General features: G+C 49.0%; 1 protein-coding gene across 6 annotated transcripts; it reads left to right on the forward strand.

Moving 5' to 3' along the window:
- GMEB1 (glucocorticoid modulatory element binding protein 1) lies at window positions 1-19,314 on the forward strand. 6 transcript variants are annotated; one of them, XM_065576972.1, is made up of 10 exons: window positions 1-84; window positions 7,679-7,843; window positions 9,562-9,674; window positions 10,520-10,832; window positions 12,216-12,319; window positions 12,863-13,020; window positions 14,446-14,574; window positions 15,422-15,559; window positions 16,167-16,289; window positions 17,342-19,314. In XM_065576972.1, the coding sequence occupies exons 4-10, from the start codon at window positions 10,683-10,685 to the stop codon at window positions 18,043-18,045; spliced, it is 1,506 nt and encodes a 501-aa protein (XP_065433044.1). In that variant the 5' UTR covers window positions 1-84; window positions 7,679-7,843; window positions 9,562-9,674; window positions 10,520-10,682; the 3' UTR covers window positions 18,046-19,314. The 6 variants fall into 6 exon arrangements, with proteins under 6 accessions (XP_065433044.1, XP_005286217.1, XP_008167123.1 ...); XM_005286160.5 differs by lacking the exon at window positions 1-84 and adding an exon at window positions 4,082-4,187 and having other exon boundaries at window positions 10,708-10,832; XM_008168901.4 differs by lacking the exon at window positions 1-84 and adding an exon at window positions 4,082-4,187 and having other exon boundaries at window positions 9,592-9,674; window positions 10,708-10,832.
- Window positions 19,315-19,747: the final 433 nt, after the last annotated feature.

A 19,747-nucleotide genomic window follows, 5' to 3' on the forward strand; every position in this document is an offset into this window, starting at 1 on the left:
ATGCTTGGCATGAGCACGACGTACATTGGCACGGATGCCCCTTGGCGCCATCGTGTGGTCACGATAAGTTATACGCTGACATAGGTAAGTTGGTACAAATTTACTGGCTTCCGGAGCCTGTCTGGGCCCAAGGGTGTGGCACTGGCCTTTACCACGTGTGACGCCTCCACCGAAAGGAGGCGACACAACGCAAAATCAAAGAGAATGTTGCACTCAAGTCTTAGAGTTTGTCAAATCAAAAACCCACTTAGCAAAGGTTTCCCATGATATTTGTAAACACATGTAGGATCCAGTTGAAACAACGGGTTTAAAACAAATAAACCTTCCCCTGCAGTGTCTGCAACCCAGAGGTGGCAACACAGAGCCCCTGCCTGAACTTGAAAACAAGTGTGAGCAAAGTGAAACTAACGTTCGTGGGTTTTCTTTGTCCAAGTGCTATAAATGCTGAAAGTGTGGAGCAGGTTGGTATTATTGTGTTTTCTATTCTTGCTAAGTGAGAAAGGCTGTGAGGGGATTAAAAGACAAGAGGGCTTGATTCTGATGCTGGCTGAGATGCACCTAGATGTTCTTTACATTAACTTTGCACCTGCTAGTGTTCTGGGCCAGGCCAGACCCTGCCTGGTTCAAGGGGTCTGGAGCAGCCTCAGGGACCCAGAATCCTCTATGCCACCAGCAGCTGAGACTAGTCAGAGCCCAAGGCACTCCAGTCACCCCCCTCCCCTGACACGCCAACACCCACTCTAGGGGCTGCAAGAGGGCCGGCACAGAGCCATTCCTTCCACTTCATGCTGGCTGGGAAACCCAGTCTCTCAAGGGCGGGACTGAAGGATATTGGTGCAAGGAGCGGAAGCTACCACAGCTACTGACTTCAGTTCTGGGCCAGATTTTCAAAAGTGCTCCACCTGCAGAGTGCTCCTTTAGAAACACGGCCACTTATTTTGGTGCCTAAAGGAGCTGTTTTGAAAACCTGGCTCTAAAACACTCCTGAAAGGAGAACCAGGTCTGCTGTGCGCTATGAAATCCATGTCAGGCCTTGCGTACTTCCAAGCCTCATTTCCGTACATTGGGCGTTTTTAAAAACAGGCCCTCCAACCTCATGTCTCCTTGTCATTCCTTACTGAACCCAATCTTGCCCAAAATCTCAGAATATTTGGGATGTGTGTGCAGGCCCCTGATCTCCATCTTTCCCTCTGGAATGGGAAGACTCAGCCTCCTGTTCTGAAACCCTTAAACTCCTGGGCAACGCTGGGCGGGGTGACTCAGCCCTTTATCCTTGCCCACATCAGGCTCTGTGCCGTTTGCTGCACGTGGCTCTTTCAGAGGAGACCTTACAACCTAAGGTCTTTTCTGCTCTGTGCAGGCAATAAGGAATTGATGACGGTGCTTCTCATAAGAGCAGGAGGCACTCTCACTGTCACGCAGGGTGCTGTGGGACAGGTGGCTACTGCTCTCCACCCCAAAGGTAGCTGCATTTCAGTTGTGCTGTACATGGCTGATGAGGCACTTTGGGAGAAAAGGTGTCATAGAAATGTGAAGTGTTCTTGGGCTCCTGTTTCTAATCAAGCCTATGTTCAGCTGTCTGCCAAATATGAAACAGGCATATTCTTCTGGGAGGGGTCATTAATGCCTTAACATACAAGGAGATGGTATCTGGCCCAAACGTTAGCTAAGTGGAAGTCTGCGGTGGCAACCAGCCATTAGGCTGACATCTATGCCCCGTTTGCATCAAACGGAGCAGTTCACAGAGCCCAGCATGCAATGCTCCCCATCTTGATTTCAAGTATCAGAGGGGTAGCCGTGTTAGTCTGAATCTGTAAAAAGCAACAGAGGGTCCTGTGGCACCTTTAAGACTAACAGAAGTATTGGGAGCATAAGCGTTCGTGGGTAAGAACCTCACTTCTTCAGATGCAAGAGGAAGAAGAAGTATTGCATTCTTCAGATGCATCTGAAGAAGTGAGGTTCTTACCCATGAAAGCTTATGCTCCCAACACTTCTGTTAGTCTTAAAGGTGCCACAGGACCCTCTGTTCCATCTTGATTTGAAAGGCTTAAGTACAAAGGCTACAAGTCCTAGCATGCAACAGTCCTGTGTATGTTAAGAAATCGAGCCAGGGCTCAGCAGTGGGTCTCCTTGGAATCACAGATTATCAGGGTTGGAAGGGATCTCAGGAGGTATCTAGTCCAACCCCCTGCTCAAAGCAGGACCAATCCCCAGACAGATTTTTACCCCAGTTCCCTAAATGGCCCCTTCAAGGATTGAACTCACAACCCTGGGTTTAGCAGACCAATGCTCAAACCCCTGAGCTATCCCTATACTGCTAGTATAGACTGGGCTGAACCATTGTCAGCACTGTTACTGAACGTGTGATTGAGACTCAACGGCAAAGGAGTAATTTCCTAGTGTAGACGTGATTTCAGTGGCCTAGGCCCAGGCCATAAATCCCAAAGTCCTAGTGTGCAATTCTCCTTCTTGATCCAAGGAGCAGGGGTGAAGTGAGGCTCACAGGGACTTAAGGTTTATCTTGATCTGAGTGGATGGCACCTGGATCAAGAGGAAGTATTTTGGGCTGGAACATGGAGCCAACCCAAGGCTACCTAGATGGAGCGTTGCATGCTGGCACCTTTAGCCTTGATGGGCTGCACCCAGGGCTGGCCTTCAGGGCAGGGTTAGGATGCCAAATCAACATTTAGGGAGGGGGCCACATGGGGCAGCTGACCAGCCGGTTGGTGTATTTGATCCGTCACTCTGGCAATTTTTTGTTGCTCAGCCGCTCAAGGCAGCAAACCATGTAGGGGTGGCCCTGACCGCAATTATATAAAGGCTGAAAGGCAGTATGCCTGGATTGCATGAAACTGCAGTCTGTGTGGCTCTTAAGGGTGACAGCCCTGCACTTCTGCAGCAGGGGCCCTGTCAGGGGTCATGACCCCTTCCCATCTTCCTCCACATTCATCTGAGCCTCAGTCTTGTCCTCATCTAGAGCCCGTTTTTAGGCAGAATAGCCAGGATCCCTTCTTATAGTCCTATGGGAGGAGACAGGCCAGACAGCAGACATGGCTGGGTGAGGGGCAGAGCTGCCCACGTTGGATAACTGCCTCTCAGCTGAGCAGTCTCCCACCCCCATTTGTTTTTTTTTGGTGGGTGGGAATGTGACTAAAGAACAGATGATACACGTTAATTATTTTTAAACCAGGAAAACAATTCATTCCTAGCTCGAGACGAATCCAGACTAGAGCTGCTTCGCCAAGGCCTATGGGGCCTCTGCCCTCATCCTCCGTTCAGGGCCACTCTCAGGTGGTTGCAATGATGAGTTTGGGGGGCAGCCCTGAGAAATCCCCGGAAAGCCAGAGTCTCAAGCCAAAAGCCTTAGAGGAACAGGTTGGCCGTAGTGAGGCCATCCCCATGGACAACACCTGCCTTGGTGTCTGAACCCCCTACAAGTGCAGGCTGGCTGAGTACATGGGCACCAGGCCAGTGTCATGCTGACACCCGCCTCCTCCCCACCCTCTCCCTAGTGCTTGAACCAGCAACCCACATGTGCAGAGTCACATGGCGGGGACAGGGAAGGGGAGATGCTCCGCTGAGGAGAACAGGGGTCCTGGGCCATCCCCCTAGAGGGAAGACAGGTCTCAGGTGCGGGTGACCCCCAGGATGATGGGGATGACCCCCTGGGGGGATGAGATGGAACGCCCAGGAAGGGTTCCCACGTGATCACCCTAGGGGCAAGGTGTGGGGTGAGGGTGCCCCCCGGGGGACCTGCACCCCCCCCCCGGCTGGGTTCCCACGTGATCACCCTAGGGGCAAGGTGTGGGGTGAGGGTGCCCCCCGGGGGACCTGCACCCCCCAGGCTGGGTTCCCACGTGATCGCCCTAGGGGCGAGGTGTGGGATGAGGGTGCCCCCCGGGGGTGCTGCCCCCCCCCAGGCAGGGGTCCCAGCTGATCGCCCAGGGGGCCGGCCTGCAAGGGGCAGCACCCCGGGGACCCGGCGCCTTTCGAGAAGGGGGGGGGGCACCACAGCCCCCAGAGCGCAGCACAGCCGGCTTAGGCAGTAGAGAGGAGTAAATGGTCCGCGGCCCCTTTAAGACAGGCGGCGGCCGGAAGTGCTGGCCACCGAGTGCTGTCGCGAGCGCGCCTGCTGCGCATGCTCATTCCTCCCCTCCCCCAGCCCCTGACTCGGCCGTTCGGAGACGGTAAGGGACGGAGGGCGCCGCGCTACGGGAGCCGGGAGGGGCCAGGCCCGGACGCGGAGTGCGGGGGGGGTTCGGCCGCAGGGGGAGGGAGAGCCCCAGAGCGCGCCGCCGCCGTACGTGCCGCCGCCGGGAGAGGGACGTCGCGCCGCCGCGGGGGGGGAAGGGGGGCTGAGTGGCTGCGTCCGCTCGGCGCCCGCCCGCCTGCCTGGAGCGAGGGGCGGGAGGAGGGGAGGCCACACCCCCTCCCCAGGGGAGCCCCGCCCCTGGCCCCTGCGCGGGGGCACAGCTGGGCGGGGTGCGCTGGGCCCCGACCATCCTTTGGGGCGGGGAGGCTTTGGGCCCTGCCACCCCCCCGGGGGTCTCATAGGTAAAGGGGGTTGGTGACCTCTGACCCCTCCCATCCCAACCAATTCAGGGGAAGAGGGCTAGTGACCTCTGACCTTTCGGGGGGGGGGCTGGTGGCCTCTGGCACGTGCCCTCCCCACTCAGTTGTCCAAGGCCACAGGTGGCATCTGGGGGAGTTTGTGCTGCCTGAGCCCTGCCCTGCCCCTCCAGCCGCGGGGGAGGGGGTTGGTGGGGCAATCGTGGGAAAGCTCCTGCCCCCTTCTCCTCTTGCACTACTCATGGTGAAGAGGAAATCTGGGCTGTGTATGTCCGGCCAATACCTTCTGCTCCTCCTTCCCAGCCAGCACGCCATAGACCGACCCCCCCCACACACACACACACACTGACTAGGGGTCAGTGCAGCTCGGGCCCTTTGGACATCTGACTCTGAAGGTGGCATCCCACTTTCTCCAGTCCCTATGGGATGATGGGGACGCAGGGGTGGAGGGAGGGTCTCATGCTCTCTGAGTTCCTGACGGCCAGTGGGTAAGGGGTTGTTAGGGTGGAGACTTGCCCCATCTGATCTTCAGTGTGAAGGTAGTTTTGGGGGACAGCCATGTGCCTGTTGTCTACTGGCCGTGCAGGTGTGAAGGGGGCTGGGCATCCTCAGACCACCTGTGTGTTTAGATTATTGAGGCCTTGGGGGAGGTGGGGGGTTGGGCCTTTTGAATCCCTAGTGGTTACACCAGACTGGAGAGCGAAAGGTATGTGTATAGTGGGTGAATGCATGCTCTGTTCATCTCAGACATGGGTGTTGCCCTTATGACCTTGACTACAGATGGATGAGTGGTGGCTGGGTGGGTTGAGTCCTGTGTTGTCCTGATGCTGAAAAGGTGACTGGTCTCATGTTCTGGGACCGATAAAAAGTGTGAGTATGTCCTCCATACCCAGGACAGGTGAAGGATCTTGCACCATGTTCTCTTAACAGCCAAAAAATGAAAGGAGTGTGGGGTCTCACCCTCCAAAGCCTGACTACTGAACGGTGACTATTTTAGGGCTTGTGCACCTCCATATGGAGGGGTGAAGGATGAGACATTTCTAATACTGTGGCCTTGGCTGCAGTGGGATGTGTGAACACTTAATGAGGGAATGTTCTGCTGAGTTTCATAAATCCAGCCCTAGACGCCACTAAACATTGGACCCAAGAATATACAGCCTCTGATGTGTAGTAAGTGAACTACAGAGAGTTGTATTGTTCCCATGGGACCAAATCTGCCTGTATTTCAGGCACACAAGATGCGGGAGAACAAATATCAGGTATAGGACTCTGCCATTCCTAGGGCATTTACAGTGCTGAATGGGGACTGCAGATACAGTTCAATTGTACGTATTTCAGGTCCAGAAGCAACTGAACTCAGCCCTCTCAGGAGACTTCACTGCAGATTTGTCTTGTCTGAGCCCAAGTGACTCATCTTCCTGGTAACATCTGACACTAGGTGCTCTGAGATGCTATGACGCTCCCAGAGTTCCCTCTGACAGAGACTGCAGATCCGATTTCCCCCTAGACACAGACAAGACCAACCTAAGCCAAGGAAATATTGAAAACAAAGGAGAACTGATTTGATAGCTAGATCCTGCCATATTCTCCTTGAGCAATTCTGAGTTGGGCATCCCAGGCAGCCACAACCTTACTGGGCCATTTGTCCATTGGCCACATCATGTTTCTATTCCTTGCTTCGTTCCGGGTCGCTTCTCTGCCATGTTCTGATTGGTCCTAAAGCACGCTGCAAATCTGAACCAGGATAACTAGTCCGTCTGTCTGAAGCAGGGATGTGTGCTTTTGTTTAGGTCAGCGCATAAGCACAGGTTTTCTTGGTAAGCTGTGCCTTACATTTGGACCTAAACAGAGTCAGGCTTAGACTCGCCTGATCTCATCTGGCAAGGAATGCCACAGCTGGAGGTCTGCCACAGCTGGAGGTCTGCCACTGAGAACACTGCCTCCAGCAACCCAATAATGTAAACCTGGGTCTCTCTGTGAGGAGGGACAATTAATGACGTGTACACATACATGGGGGCTATTCCAGATGGCAGGAGGTGCAGAGGAGAAGGCTCTCGTATCAAGGACGGTGAGACTGGGGAAGAGCAGAGAGGAGGCCAGCTAGACAAGACGAGGTAGAGAAATAGACATGGTGTCTGAGACAGACTGGTGGAAATCTGTGGAGGGTTTTAAAACCAAGGAGAACAATCTTGAACTGGAGCCTGGATTACTTCAAACAAATTACATAATGTGTTATCCTCTCTCCATGCTTTTTAGGCAAGGATAATAATAATAAAAAAAGCAGTTAATTCCTCCAGTAATAAAATTACATGTATATTTTTCCATGTGAGCACTAGAGAATATTCCAGCAAAGCACAACAAATACTCAAGGTGCTTTCAGTAAAACACTCTGAAGATCTTTACTCCCATCCCTCCTCAACTCATCTTTGACGCTACAATCAGTCTTACATTTATGCTTGCATGCAGTGGGGAAAGATCTGGCCGGTGCATTTGTCTGGTAATAAAAGATTATGGCATCAGAATGCCTGCTAGGAATCTTGCAATTAAGGAAAAGAGGAAATTAGCCCCATCTTAGAAACCCGTCTCCCAGCACACTCATATCTGCTGCTAAGACCAAGCACGTGGGCTAGTGCTGACGCTGACCTGGCTGGCCCTGATTTTGCAATGTTTGGTTCTGAAACTACACTGTACAGGTAATTGCACTCTGCATTCTGTCTGCTGTTAAAATGTTTGTGAATATGGTACTGTGGGGTTCTGTGTTTTTTGTCTCTCGCTGATGCCAGATCTAACTGGTCTCAACTCTCTGCTCTGCAAGCTCTCTGGCTTATACATGCCCATCATCAGAAGCCCAATATCCCCGTCTCTTTCATGGCACCTGTTGCACTTCAGTTTGCTTCTGCAGCATGGAGTTTGCTCCCCTTCACCTGCTCAGAGATTGAGACTCGTTCTTCTGTAAGCGTCTCAGCTCCCACTAGTCCAATATCATTTTGTTAACTGCGGCAGGACTGCTGGCGACAGTTGCTCTTCCATTTTGACACCATAGAGCATTCTTGTTCTTCCCCTGAGAGTGAGACTAGGGTAAATAGCTGCCTCTGCTTGTCCGCTACAGCCCGCTTGGCACCCAGCCCTTTGACTGCATGTGAGAAATGGCAAATGCCGAAGTGAGCGTCCCTGTGGGGGATGTGGTGGTTGTACCAAGCGAAGGAAATGAAGGGGAGAACCCGGAAGATACCAAAACCCAAGTGATACTACAGCTACAGCCAGTGCAACAGGGGTGAGTGATCCATGTAGCTTTGCCTGTTCTAGACTATTGACGCGCATGTGGGTGCACAGGTGTGGGAAGGGGGTATGTTTGCAATGTGGCTAATCTCATGTATGTGATCCAAGGCATGTCCATTTTCAGCATGCTCTTTAAGGGGTACTTCTGAAAGGGTTATACTTTGATTGAGTCTGTTCTGCAAGCCTTAGAGGGAAAGAGAAATTATAACTGATTAAAACGTTAACCTCTAACAATGACCTAAAGTCGTTCACATACATACTAAGGTAGTGACTTTAAGGTTCAATATCTTGGGAATTCCCAAGCTAGAAGCAAGCCCTGGGTGTCTTAGAGGGAAGCTGAGAATCCCTCTCCTTTGCAATGGTTAGGAACATAGGAATTACTATACCGGATCAGATTTGTGGTCAGATCTAGTCCAGTACCTTGTGTAACAATGGCTAGTACCGAGTATTTCAGTAGAAGGTGCAAGAAATCTCCATAATGAACAATTACTGAATAGCCTGTCCTTAGGGGAAGTCTTTTCCTAACCCCAAGCAGAGATTGGTTTATACCATGAATCATGATGGTCTATGTCCCTTATTTTGTAATCCTATCCTGTGTAATTGGATTTTCTCATTAGATATATATAGATGTCTGATCCTTTTTTGAATCCTGCTCAGCTCTCCGATTGAATGTCTTGTAGCCATGAGTTCCACAGATTAATTATAAGTTATGTTTAAAATAAAGTTATAATACTTCTGCTTCTAGTCCTAATGGGTCATGAGATATTAGACCTTAAACTTGTCATTGTTCGAGGACTAAATACTGCTCCTTCTATTTTAGTTTGTTCTATTTGGGGTCACATACTGGGCCCGCCACTATGGTATCTGAGCTTTGGGCCAGTGTAATTATAGGACAGGGGAATTTCACGTTCCCTAGTAGTTTGTTGGGTTTTTTTAATGGCCGCTCAGGGGTATGAATGTTAAAACAACACCTGGGGAGATAGATTAATGAGCCGCATGCAGTTGAGCCAGGCAAAGGGGCATGATAAGTGCAGTTGATCACATGGAAACCACCACCTATGTGATAATGTAACTATATTGACATACACAAGCATCTGTTCCTGCTTTGGCATCCCCTACTGTGAAATATAATAAAGCCAGGGTGCTAAATGTTGGCAGCTGCAATAGATGGCAGTGTATTATGGTACCCTGCATTGGTAGTCTCTTTCTAAAGGGACAGATGACTTCCACCAGTTACATGCCTTTTAATCAATAAATATATTGCAAAAAACATTTGTACAACATGAACTGGGATTTTACATGCATAAAACTCATAACATTAAAAGTGCAGATTTATACAAGTAACTCTGTCCCTTTGCCTGTCGGCATGACAACTGAATCTTTCAGTCTGTGATCACAAGGAGGATATACAGTGATGCAAAATGCCACATGTGTATATCTGAGGTGGTAGGCAAAGTTGCAGTATAAACGTAAAGCAGAGAATTGACAGTTTTACTGGTGGAGCAGTCTGGGGGTGGGGAGCTATGCATGTTTCAATCCCTGGTCACTATTACTCATTATTTATATCTGAACCCCCTCCCCTCCCCTTTCCCCTCCCCCTCCCTCAAGTTTGTAAAACAAAAGATTTTGTCCCTAAGGGACAAGTAAGCAAAAAAATGAAATGAGGTTTTTAACCCTGTGCTATGAATCTTAATTTTTCCGTGATTTATATAGTTTGTTTATCGATGGACACTTTTACAACAGGATTTACGAAGAGGGCTCTGAGACCAGTGCCGCTGTGGTGGCTGTAGAAACACATACCATACACAAACTAGAAGAAGGGATTGGTAAGTTTCTCTTTGGTGTGGACATAAACATGTCTCCTTCAGAATGACTTACAGTTTGATTTGCACCTTTAATACACTGGGGTTCTCTCACCACTGGGATTGGCAGTTGGGGATGTTGTTTCCCCAGGACGTGGAGTGCATTGTCTTGGGGTGTTCCCATCTGGATCACCAGTGCTATAGTTGACACTAGGACTCTAGATACTGGGGGTGAAATCCTGGCTCCAGTGAAATCAATGGCAAAACTTGCATGGGTTTCAGTGGAGCCAGGAATTCACCTTGGAGGCCTTCTTGGTACACAGGTGCTAGCATCTGTGTACCAGAACGGCAGTTGTACAGTGTTTGTGTGAGCAGGGAATCCCAACAGGAACTGTTTGAGCATCGGCGCCAGTCCCTGTCAAACAGTTGGCTTCTTGCTTTGTATGGATTGAGACAGGTTAAGGGTTTGGGTTAAATATAATGAGCTGAGCATGCTGGCTCTGCAGTGCTCCCTGCCAGCCCAGAGAGCAAGAGCCTGGGGGAAGTTCTCTCAAAATCACACAGTGGATCTTGGCTCTAGCATTCTGCCCCCTCTCTGTGTGTGGATCTCCCATTGACGTTAGTAGAAGATCAGCACCTGCACGGAACAGGCTTTTGGAGCAGAGACCCACTGCTTAGATACCAGAGCAGAACATTGTCCTGTGTCTTAAATTTAAACTGAGATTTCCCACGTGACAGGATGTGGTTCTACTTACTGACCCTTGGTGACCTTTCTGAGTGCTTGCGTTGGATGCATTTTGCTAGCATTGGTGATCACTTCAGACAGATTCTGCTAATATCTACGTTTTTCTTTGGGTGTCACCATTTAGAAGGAAGTCACCTGCTGCAGGAGAATGGACCCTTTAGCTGCACTGGCTTTCTGGGGCTGGGAAGGATAAGAGGCGTATTGCTGAATTAGGAAGTGTCCTACTCGCGAAACTGGACGTTCACATCTCTGCCTTTGTGATTTGAGCTCCCAATAATGAAAATCTCATGTTATCCATGCTTCTGCCTGCAGACCCCAGCACCATTGAAACCAACGAGGAAATTGAGATTGCCTACCCCATCACCTGTGGGGAGAGCAAAGCCATCCTCCTCTGGAAGAAGTTTGTCTGTCCAGGAATTAATGTCAAGTGCGTCAAGGTAACTTGTTTGCTATAGAGTAGCCCGATTTCATTTGTCAGATCCCCTCTCTGAAGCTGGGACTGTGGCAGGTCATCTTCTTTCTTCCAGTGTATTTTATTCTCTCTCTCTCTTTCTCAATTTCATCTGTCTCTCTACACTGGAGTTTGTTAAATTTGCTTTGGCAGCATGGAGGGCCACAAACATGGGAGTTGGTTTTTGTTTCTGTAAGAGGCAAGGCCATGAGCAGATTTTCAGGGAGAATCTCAGGGTGGAGGGTTCTCAGCCCCATTTTCTTTCTGAGTCGCTATTGATCCCTGTTTAAAGTCCTGCTTTTTCTTTCTTTTCTTCCATCACATTCCCTTGGAGCCATGTTGTGATGGTTTCTAGGGGTGCGCAGGACTGTGTGTGTGTGAGAGAGACTTGCTGGTGCTTAACTGGGCATCAGCTCCTTGATACCAGGAGTCTGTTAGCTGTCCAGACAATCTCCTCAGGGCTCTGCCAGCCCTCACTTTGCCTTGCAGGTTAACAATAGGTGTATCTGAGCCCCTCTGAAACCATGTCCTGTAGTATCCAGCCCCTGCCCTATGGATACTCACAGAAAATACCAGGAGAGCTGTCCCCAAAGGAACAGGGTTCACACCAGTTTGATTCAGCTGAGGGTCAGCTCCAATATAACATCACAGCACTGAGATATATTTATAGAGAAAAAAGTCCGTGTGTTATCAAAGGCTGAGATTTAAGAGAGAGTGAGTAAGGATAACGGAAACAGAAATAATTTTAAAAATTAAGATTGGATGTTTTTCTAAAAGCTCGGCTCTAGGAATTATTTCGGGGAAGTTCTATGGCCTGTGTTAGACAGGAAGTCAAACTAGACGATCACATTGGTCCATTCCGGCCATGGAATCTGTGAATCTATGAGTAAATGGGAGCAACTACCACTGGCTTCAAAGGTAATTGCACCTGCTTATGGCAGGAATATTGTTCATGGACTGTAAATCTACCTTTAAGGCAGCATTGAAAAGTGCTAGGGAAAGTGCTTTGGGCTTGATCTGCTTGGGCCACCTGCTGAAAAGTCATAGAACATCCTTGTAAATGTGCTGGATTTTCTTCTACATTGGTATCAAATCACATGCTTCGGGGTGTAAAATGATCTCTAGGAAGGGGTTCAGGAAGGAACCACTCCCAACAGCCACCTACTATTGCATTGCCGGTTAAATACATTATTGGGAGGAAGCGGTTTCCTTCAACTGAAGCTACTGCTAGAGACAGGATATTGGGCTAGAAGAACTGACCAATGGTTTCTGGTTGTGGAGTGTCCTAATGTAAAGTAACGTTCCCTCCTGGTTTTGTTGATCTGTCCTTCTGCCTGGCTGAATTCTTTGTTGTTGTTGTGTTTTATAGTTTAATGACCAGTTGATCAGCCCTAAGCACTTTGTTCACTTGGCGGGCAAGTCTACCCTGAAGGATTGGAAGAGAGCCATTCGCCTTGGAGGAATCATGTTGAGGTACGACTGTCCACCACGGTAGCCAGCTTCAGCACTTCCTCAGTGCAGCAATAGAATCCTGTGCAGACGTTTCATCTGCCTCTGTGTCTTCAGTACATGCCAGTTAAATCTCTGATCAAGAAAAAGGGGCTGGAACAGCAGATCCCTTTTAATGTGGATGGCCAGCAGCTTGCAGGACCTTTAGGGTGAAATCCTGGCCCCACTGAAGTCAATGGGAGTTTTGTCATTACTTCACTGGCAGCAGGATTTCACCGTACGTCCCAGAGATTATGTGGTGAACATATACAGGTAGGGTTGTATGGTATTTAATGGGGTATAAGGGTACTGTCACACGGCCAGAGCCGTGTATACAAAGTTGGAGAATGGAGACACGAGGGCCACTGTTTTTCAGTTAAGATCTTCTGGGGGACTCGTGGGGGCACATGGGTTTCTTGTTCTTCCTCCTCCCCATGTGGTCATAGCTGTCCCTCTGACCTGTTGGTTTCTTCAGGCTGAGATCCAAGCTGAGTTCACTGCATAGTTCTCTCCCCATTCTGTGCACAGGAAGATGATGGACTCTGGGCAAATTGACTTCTACCAGCACGACAAGGTTTGCACCAACACCTGTCGAAGCACCAAATTTGATCTCCTGATCAGCAGTGCCAGAGCACCAGTGCCGGGGCAACAGACAAGTGTGGTGCAGACGCCCACATCAGCTGATGGTAGGGGACAAAGCCAGCTAGAAATGCCGTGTGTTACCCTGTAGCACTTCCCTCCTGCCTCTTGCTCCCTGAGACTGTCCAGTTGTCTCTGTTTGTTTTCTGTGTGCAATGTCCTAATGCAGTGCGCCACCACCTCTCTCATGTTGCGGTCCCACATCTCAGATTACTTTTTACTTGCACCCAAGGTGTTTCAAAAGATTCCTGGGAGCGGTGAAGCTTCCTGTTGCATCTGCTGGAAGTGGGGATCAGTGGGATCTAGCAATGAACTGTACACTGTAAGGTTCGGGGTGGGGAGCAGCCAGCAATGCACTGGTGGTGGATGTAGACTGCTTTGGGACCCAACGGAAAACTGCTGGTAACTGACCTCTTGGCAATCTCTGTTCTAAAGTACTTGGGTGTGGAACACAAAACAGCTCATGAAAAAACACTTGAAAGACACCTGCTTGCAGTGGTTTTCCTGACGCATGTCCTATTTGCAGGCCTATTAGAGGGTCATGTGAAAGGGAGTATATTGGATTTCTGGTGGGCTCAGACATATATTGGATGGGTCTTTTTACTCTGAAAAATAAACAAATGGAATATTTAAAACCCCAGCCAGCCGGGATCCGGCTCCCACTTCTACCTCTGGCAGCGTATTTCCACCTGTAGCCTTACCAGTTTGTCCTGTTTTCAACATGCTGTAGTTGGTAACCCTACACCTTGGCTTTTGGTACCATTTACATACATGATGCATGGCTTCTTCATTGTTGCTGCCATTTCAGGCTGGTACTCAGAATAAAAATGAAAAACAAAAGGCCTTCCAAGTTTAATGTTGTTTAGAAAGTCAACGAAGCAGTTACTCTGGATGGAGACTTTGAATGACCAATAGCATTTTAACTATGAATGCTGATATAAGGCTGATCAAATCTTATACTTCGGGACATAAGCCAATCTTTTGCAGAGGTCAGGAAGGAGATTTCCTCCCCTTGTACATTATCATACAATTGGCTAGGTTACTTTCCTCTAAGTCTGAAGTGACAGCCAGTGTGTGAGGTATGATGCCAGTCGTGATAGACCAATGCTCTGATCCGATATGGACAGTCCTATGTTCCCAATGCGACAAGGCAGGGAAATGACTGACCCATTTGCTCCTTAAGTTCCCTCCTTTATTGTGATCCCTTCTGCTACTTTTACACCAGGATGGGTCTCTGGTTAACTCTTTGGACGGGGAGCGGCTTTCCATCCACAGACCCTAGTGCATTTCATAGATATGGTTCCACTGACAACAAACAACATCTGCTTTTCGCTAGTATGGTTTATAGATACAAATAGCCTGACAGAGAGTGAAAAACACTGGGGGAGTGGAAAGCAAAACTGCTGATTGGAGCGTGAAATTCCTGGTGCTGTCGAGAGAGCTGAAGCCTCTTCTTCTGGATCCTTTTGCAGGGAGCATCACCCAAATCTCATTGTCTGAGGAGAGCATGGAGGAGGGGATTGAATGGAACTCTGCTCTGACGGCTGCTGTCACCATGGCCACCGAGGAGGGCATCAAGAAGGACACAGAGGAGATTTCGGGTAAGTTCATACTGTCTTTTGGCTATTCTCCGCCACCCGTCCACATTTTCTGAGTGAATTTAAGGCTGATGAAAGGTTCCAGATTTACAGCCTGGGAGACGAACGTCCTCAGAACAGGTATGACATAGGCAGCAGTAGTGCAAGTTTCCCCTCTCCCCTGCAAACACACACGGTGCCCCCTACTGCAAGTAGGGGGTGAGTTCAGTCTCTAAAGCCCATTCAGTCCTTGGCCTCTCTGCTGAGATGACCAAGCAGGTCAGTTAGTGCCTGTTATGATATGGGGGCTCTTTATGAAATAGACCCCAGCCTACCAGGAACTGGGCAGAGTCCACCCACTCATTTTTCACAGGCCAGTGAACAACTTCAGACTAGTGCCACATTCAGTCGCTATTGGCCATGGGTGGATTCAAACTATTGACCTAGAGGCAAAGCCCTCCATAGCTTATTACCAGTTCTCTGAGCCATCCACTTTCTCCCTGCACTATTGCTACAGGTGCTTTACTGGCCCTCCTCATACCTGTCCAGAAGCTTAGGCAGAATTCCCCAGGCCATAGACTCTGTATCTTGTGCAGGCAGGCAGAGGTAGTGAAGCACTGCTCTTAAAGTCCTAAGCTGTATGAAAGTCCTCACTAGTGATGTTTACTTCCCAGATCCATTTTTTTTGTTTGTTTGTTTCTGTTTTTTGCATGTCATGTCCGCCCTGATGGCCAGATTAGAAGCCGGCTTCCAAAGTTACTGCTGCATGACAGCGCGCTGCTCTTGGAACGGTTTTAATGTAGCCTTGCGGGAAAATGCCAAATGCTTGTACGTGTCGAATTCTTCTCCCTCCTGTCTCTTCCTGTGCCAGAGGACACGCTGATGTTCTGGAAAGGAATAGCTGATGTGGGGTTGATGGAAGAGGTCGTCTGCAATATCCAGAAAGAGATCGAAGAGGTGCTGAAAGGTGTCCAGCAGAGGCTCGGCCAATCTCCCTTCCAGATCACAGGTGGGTGGGAGGCCGGCAGCCTCTGTGTTGATATTAAAGGATTATTGAAAAAGTCGCTATGGTCAGAGACGGGAAGGGAAAATTGGCCCTTTCCTACTCACAAAATCCTTTCCTGGCGTCAAATTCTCTTTTTAGTTACACCCATGTTTTGTTTTGGTCTTTTTCATTCACCTTTGGGCAGATAGATGACAGTTTCAGAAAGTCGTATGTAATGGAAAAACTTGTGCAACCTTCACTATTACTGGAGCGCTAATGACACTGCCAGCATTATGGGCAGAAAAATTGTAGGGGGTGGTCTAACAGCGTATTTGCATATACAGATGATGCTTTAATTTGCAGCTATTGAGAGCTGCTTGAGCAACGGGTCTTTGTTTTATTTATTTTGATATGAACAGAGTTGTTCCATCTTTGGATCTCCATGGGGTTGGGAATGCCCTCCCCAGCCAGCACTCCTGGAATTGCACACTGGAAAAATGAAGAACTTTTAATAGAAAGCACTAGAGGATTTTAGGCATGCTAAATAAATCTCACCTGCCTGGCTCCTTGACTGGAAGCTCAGGCTGTCTAAGGAATTTTAGGCACTCATACATGTGGGGTTTCCTTGCAGATGCCGCAGTCCTGAATAATGTGGCCCACACTTTTGGCCTGATGGACACAGTCAAGAAAGTTTTGGACAACAGGAAAAGCCAAACAGAGCAGGGAGAAGAGCAGTTTCTTTATACTTTAGCAGGTATGGTCAATGCCTGGGAAATTCTTTGTTAGTGAAACCTGGTGTCCCATCACAGCTCTCATGCGCTTTCCTATTTGACTTTGAACAAATGCAAAACAATACGTTACTCCCTTTATTTAAAACCTAAATTTGCCTTTTTTTCCATACACCAGCATGCAACTGGTGTGTTATCCTGTGTCACTGCAAATTATTGACATACTGCATCATGAAACACGTGCACTTGAATCTCCATCCATTCTAGGGATCAGGTAGGAATCCCCTAAAATCCCTTGTGTAGCAATGAGCCGTTGGCCAGGGGTGTTAGGGAGTGTGTAGTATTAGGTATGCCCTCTGCTGAGGGAAGGATACTGGCCTTGCTGGACTTCTGGTCTGCTTCACTATGGCTGATGCTTCCTCTTCTTATTTTCAGCGATATCCCCCAAAGATCCTTATCTGAGCTCTGTTTGTGCTGGAGACCCAGCTTCGGGAGTGGCCTTGGGACTCCCAGTCCCTGCGACAGCTCATGAACGCCATCCATCCTGAGATGGCACCCAACCGAGCTCAGGAGATGGCACTCGCTGCCGCGGTCTCTCCTAGCTGGAACAGGCCTGTGCAGCAATGGCACCCATCTTCTCGGCAGTGAAAACAAGGCTGTGAGCAGAGAAGTAGAGGTAGATCACCACTCCAGAATGAGGAGACAAGGGGAATCCCAAGGACCTTGGTCCTTAATTCTCCATCGCATTGCACCTTGTGCAGCCATTTACACAAATGCAATGTGTGGGTGTAAAAAGCTACCAGCTCAGAAAGGCAGTGTTCTGCCTCCACTCTGCACAGGTGTGAATGGTCGCGGCAGGGCCATAGTCAGTCTGGCCCCGGTCTTGAACAAAGTTTTCTCCTCAATCCGAAGTGGATTGAGGAGAAACACCTGGTTGGACATCTGAGATGCCCGCTGCAAAATAAATAATACGTGGCACCAGATGTTGCTGATTCTGTGGAGTCCCTTTAAGTATCTCCCTCTGTTTTCAGTGACTCAAGCTTTCTCTGAATAAGCTGCATTGTCCTTCTTCTTGCAGACCTGGAACGCCAGCTGGAGGAGCAGAAGAAGCTCGCCAGGGATCAGAAGATGAAGTCTCAGACGATCCAGAACGTGGTGCTGATGCCAGTCAGTGCTCCGAAACCCCCTAAGAGACCTCGTCTGCAGCGCCCCGCCTCAGCCACAGTCTTGAGTCCCTCCACCCCTGTCCAGCAGCCTCAGTTCACAGTCATCTCACCCATTGCCATCGCACCTATGGGACAGCAATTCTCAGTGGGCAACATTCCGGTGGCAACCATCAGCCAGGGATCCAGCCCAGTGACTCTCCACACCTTGCCATCCTCACAGCTCTTCCGATATGCCACCGTGGTGTCTTCCTCCAAGTCCAGTTCATCTGACACTGTAACCCTTCATCCGTCCTCGAGCTTGGCCCTGCTGAGCTCAGCTGCTATGCAGGACAGCGGTGGGCTGGCTAACGTGGCCACGGTGGTGAACCCTGTGGAACTGGTGGCCATGGAGTCTGGCCTGACCTCTACCATCCAAGCTGTAGAGGGCACCTCAGAAGATGGACAGACCATCATAGAGATAGACCCGGCACCAGATCCTGAAGCAGAGACTGAGGAATCAGAGGGCAAAGCTGTGATTTTGGAAACTGAGCTGAGGACAGAGGAGAAAGTGATGGCAGATGTTGAGGACCATCAGCACCAGGTGCACAATGTAGAGATCGTTGTCTTGGAGGATTAGCAAGGAAGGCAAATCTCATTGGTGGGATGGGTTGTTTTTTGTTTTGGTTTTGGTTAAACTTTTTTATTTTGACAGTCATCCCGTTCGTTGCCATGGATCTTTTTCATTTTTACAGTCCAAAAACGGGAAAAGCTGGAGAAACATGGAGAGGCCCAAGAAAAGGCTCCATCTCCATGGAGTGATGGACAAAATCAGCCGTTTCTGCAGGGAGGAAGGAGGAGTGATTCTGCAGACCACAAGGGGAGAGCACCTTTCCTTCCTGAGAGCGCACAGTGATACAGTCCATATTCTTGTTTTTGCCCAGGCTAGGACTATTTTATTTGAGAGAGACTCTCTGGCCAGTAACTGGAGCATTGATCTTACTGCTGGAAGGGGTTGATTATTGCTTTGGGGGAAACATGTACCTCATTTTTATTTTTTTCCCAGGGAAGGGAATTCTGTCCAACTCCTCATTATCAACTATGCTGGTATTTTGCTTTTGGCAAGGAAGCAGCAACCCTGACTGTAGTGTTCATTGTCCCCTTTCCCACACCCTGTGGTTTTTTTTGTTTGTTTTGTTTTTTTGCTTTGCTCTCCCTTCCCCTTTCCTGATCTGCTGGCTGCTAAAGTGCTTAAGGGTTCTGTCACCCAAATCCTGCTTCTTCCCTTCCTGGCCTTCTCCCTCCCAGGCCTTGTAAGTTTCTTTGCTGCAGGATACTGTTACAAGACACTGCTCGCTTAAGCCTGGTGCGTAAAGGAGAAGAATCAACCCACTGGTAAAAACACAGCCCTCCCTTTAGCATAGCGCTGACCTCCTGGATGTATAAAGCGTGTGTTGTGCTGTTGCTTCCTGGGAGAGCTGGACTCCACGGGGCAGGAGCCCCATCTGTTTATGCCGCACGCTGGAAACTGTACTTGCTAGTTGCTACATGTTGGTGTGTGAGTTTTTTCTTTTTTGCCCTTAATCTATTTGCAGGATTAGAATGGGCATATTATTTTAGCGTTGTGACTGCCTCAGCATCCCCGCTCCCCCCGCCACTTCTTTAGTGGGGGGGCTCTTTTGTTTCTTTGTGGGGGAGGAAGGGAAGGAGGGAATCTATTTTTAGTTCAACTGTTGAATTGTGGGGAATTGGGAGGGCTGGGGGAAATCTGCTTGGCTGAAATATATTAAGCAAAACAGTAACAACAGAAATAGACCCGGGGCGGGGGGAGGAGGAGGAGGAGGAGGAGGTGTGTAGTTATTTTATTTTATTTTTTAATTTTTTTTTGCATTAAAAGGAAAAATCTAAATGCATCTAGATTATTAATGGGAAGGACTACCGTGAATTTGTTATTTGTATTTTAATAGCACCTCAATCCAGATTGCCCTGTTTTGCCAGACACTGCACCTGCACATAGGAAATAGTCCATGAATATAGCACTTGCACTGTAAACAAAGGAAGAGAGAAAGGAAATATTATTTATTAGAGACAGACATTAAAGGCCTGATTTTCCACTCGACTGTAGCTTGTCACTGGGTAAAGGGGGTGTATGATGCTACCATTCTGGGTTGGTAGCATTTTATACCCACTCTGCACGGATATAAATAACGTAACGTGCAAGGCAGAGAGAACTGGGCCCTTTGACTTGCCCCTGTTTGCACAGTTGTTCTTAGGCAGAGCTGGTAATTGAACCCAGATCTCCTGAGTCCCAGACCACAGCTTTAACCACCAGATCATCTTGT

The sequence above is a fragment of the Chrysemys picta genome, chromosome 23 (genome assembly GCF_011386835.1).
Source record: "Chrysemys picta bellii isolate R12L10 chromosome 23, ASM1138683v2, whole genome shotgun sequence".
Lineage (NCBI taxonomy): Eukaryota > Metazoa > Chordata > Testudines > Emydidae > Chrysemys > Chrysemys picta.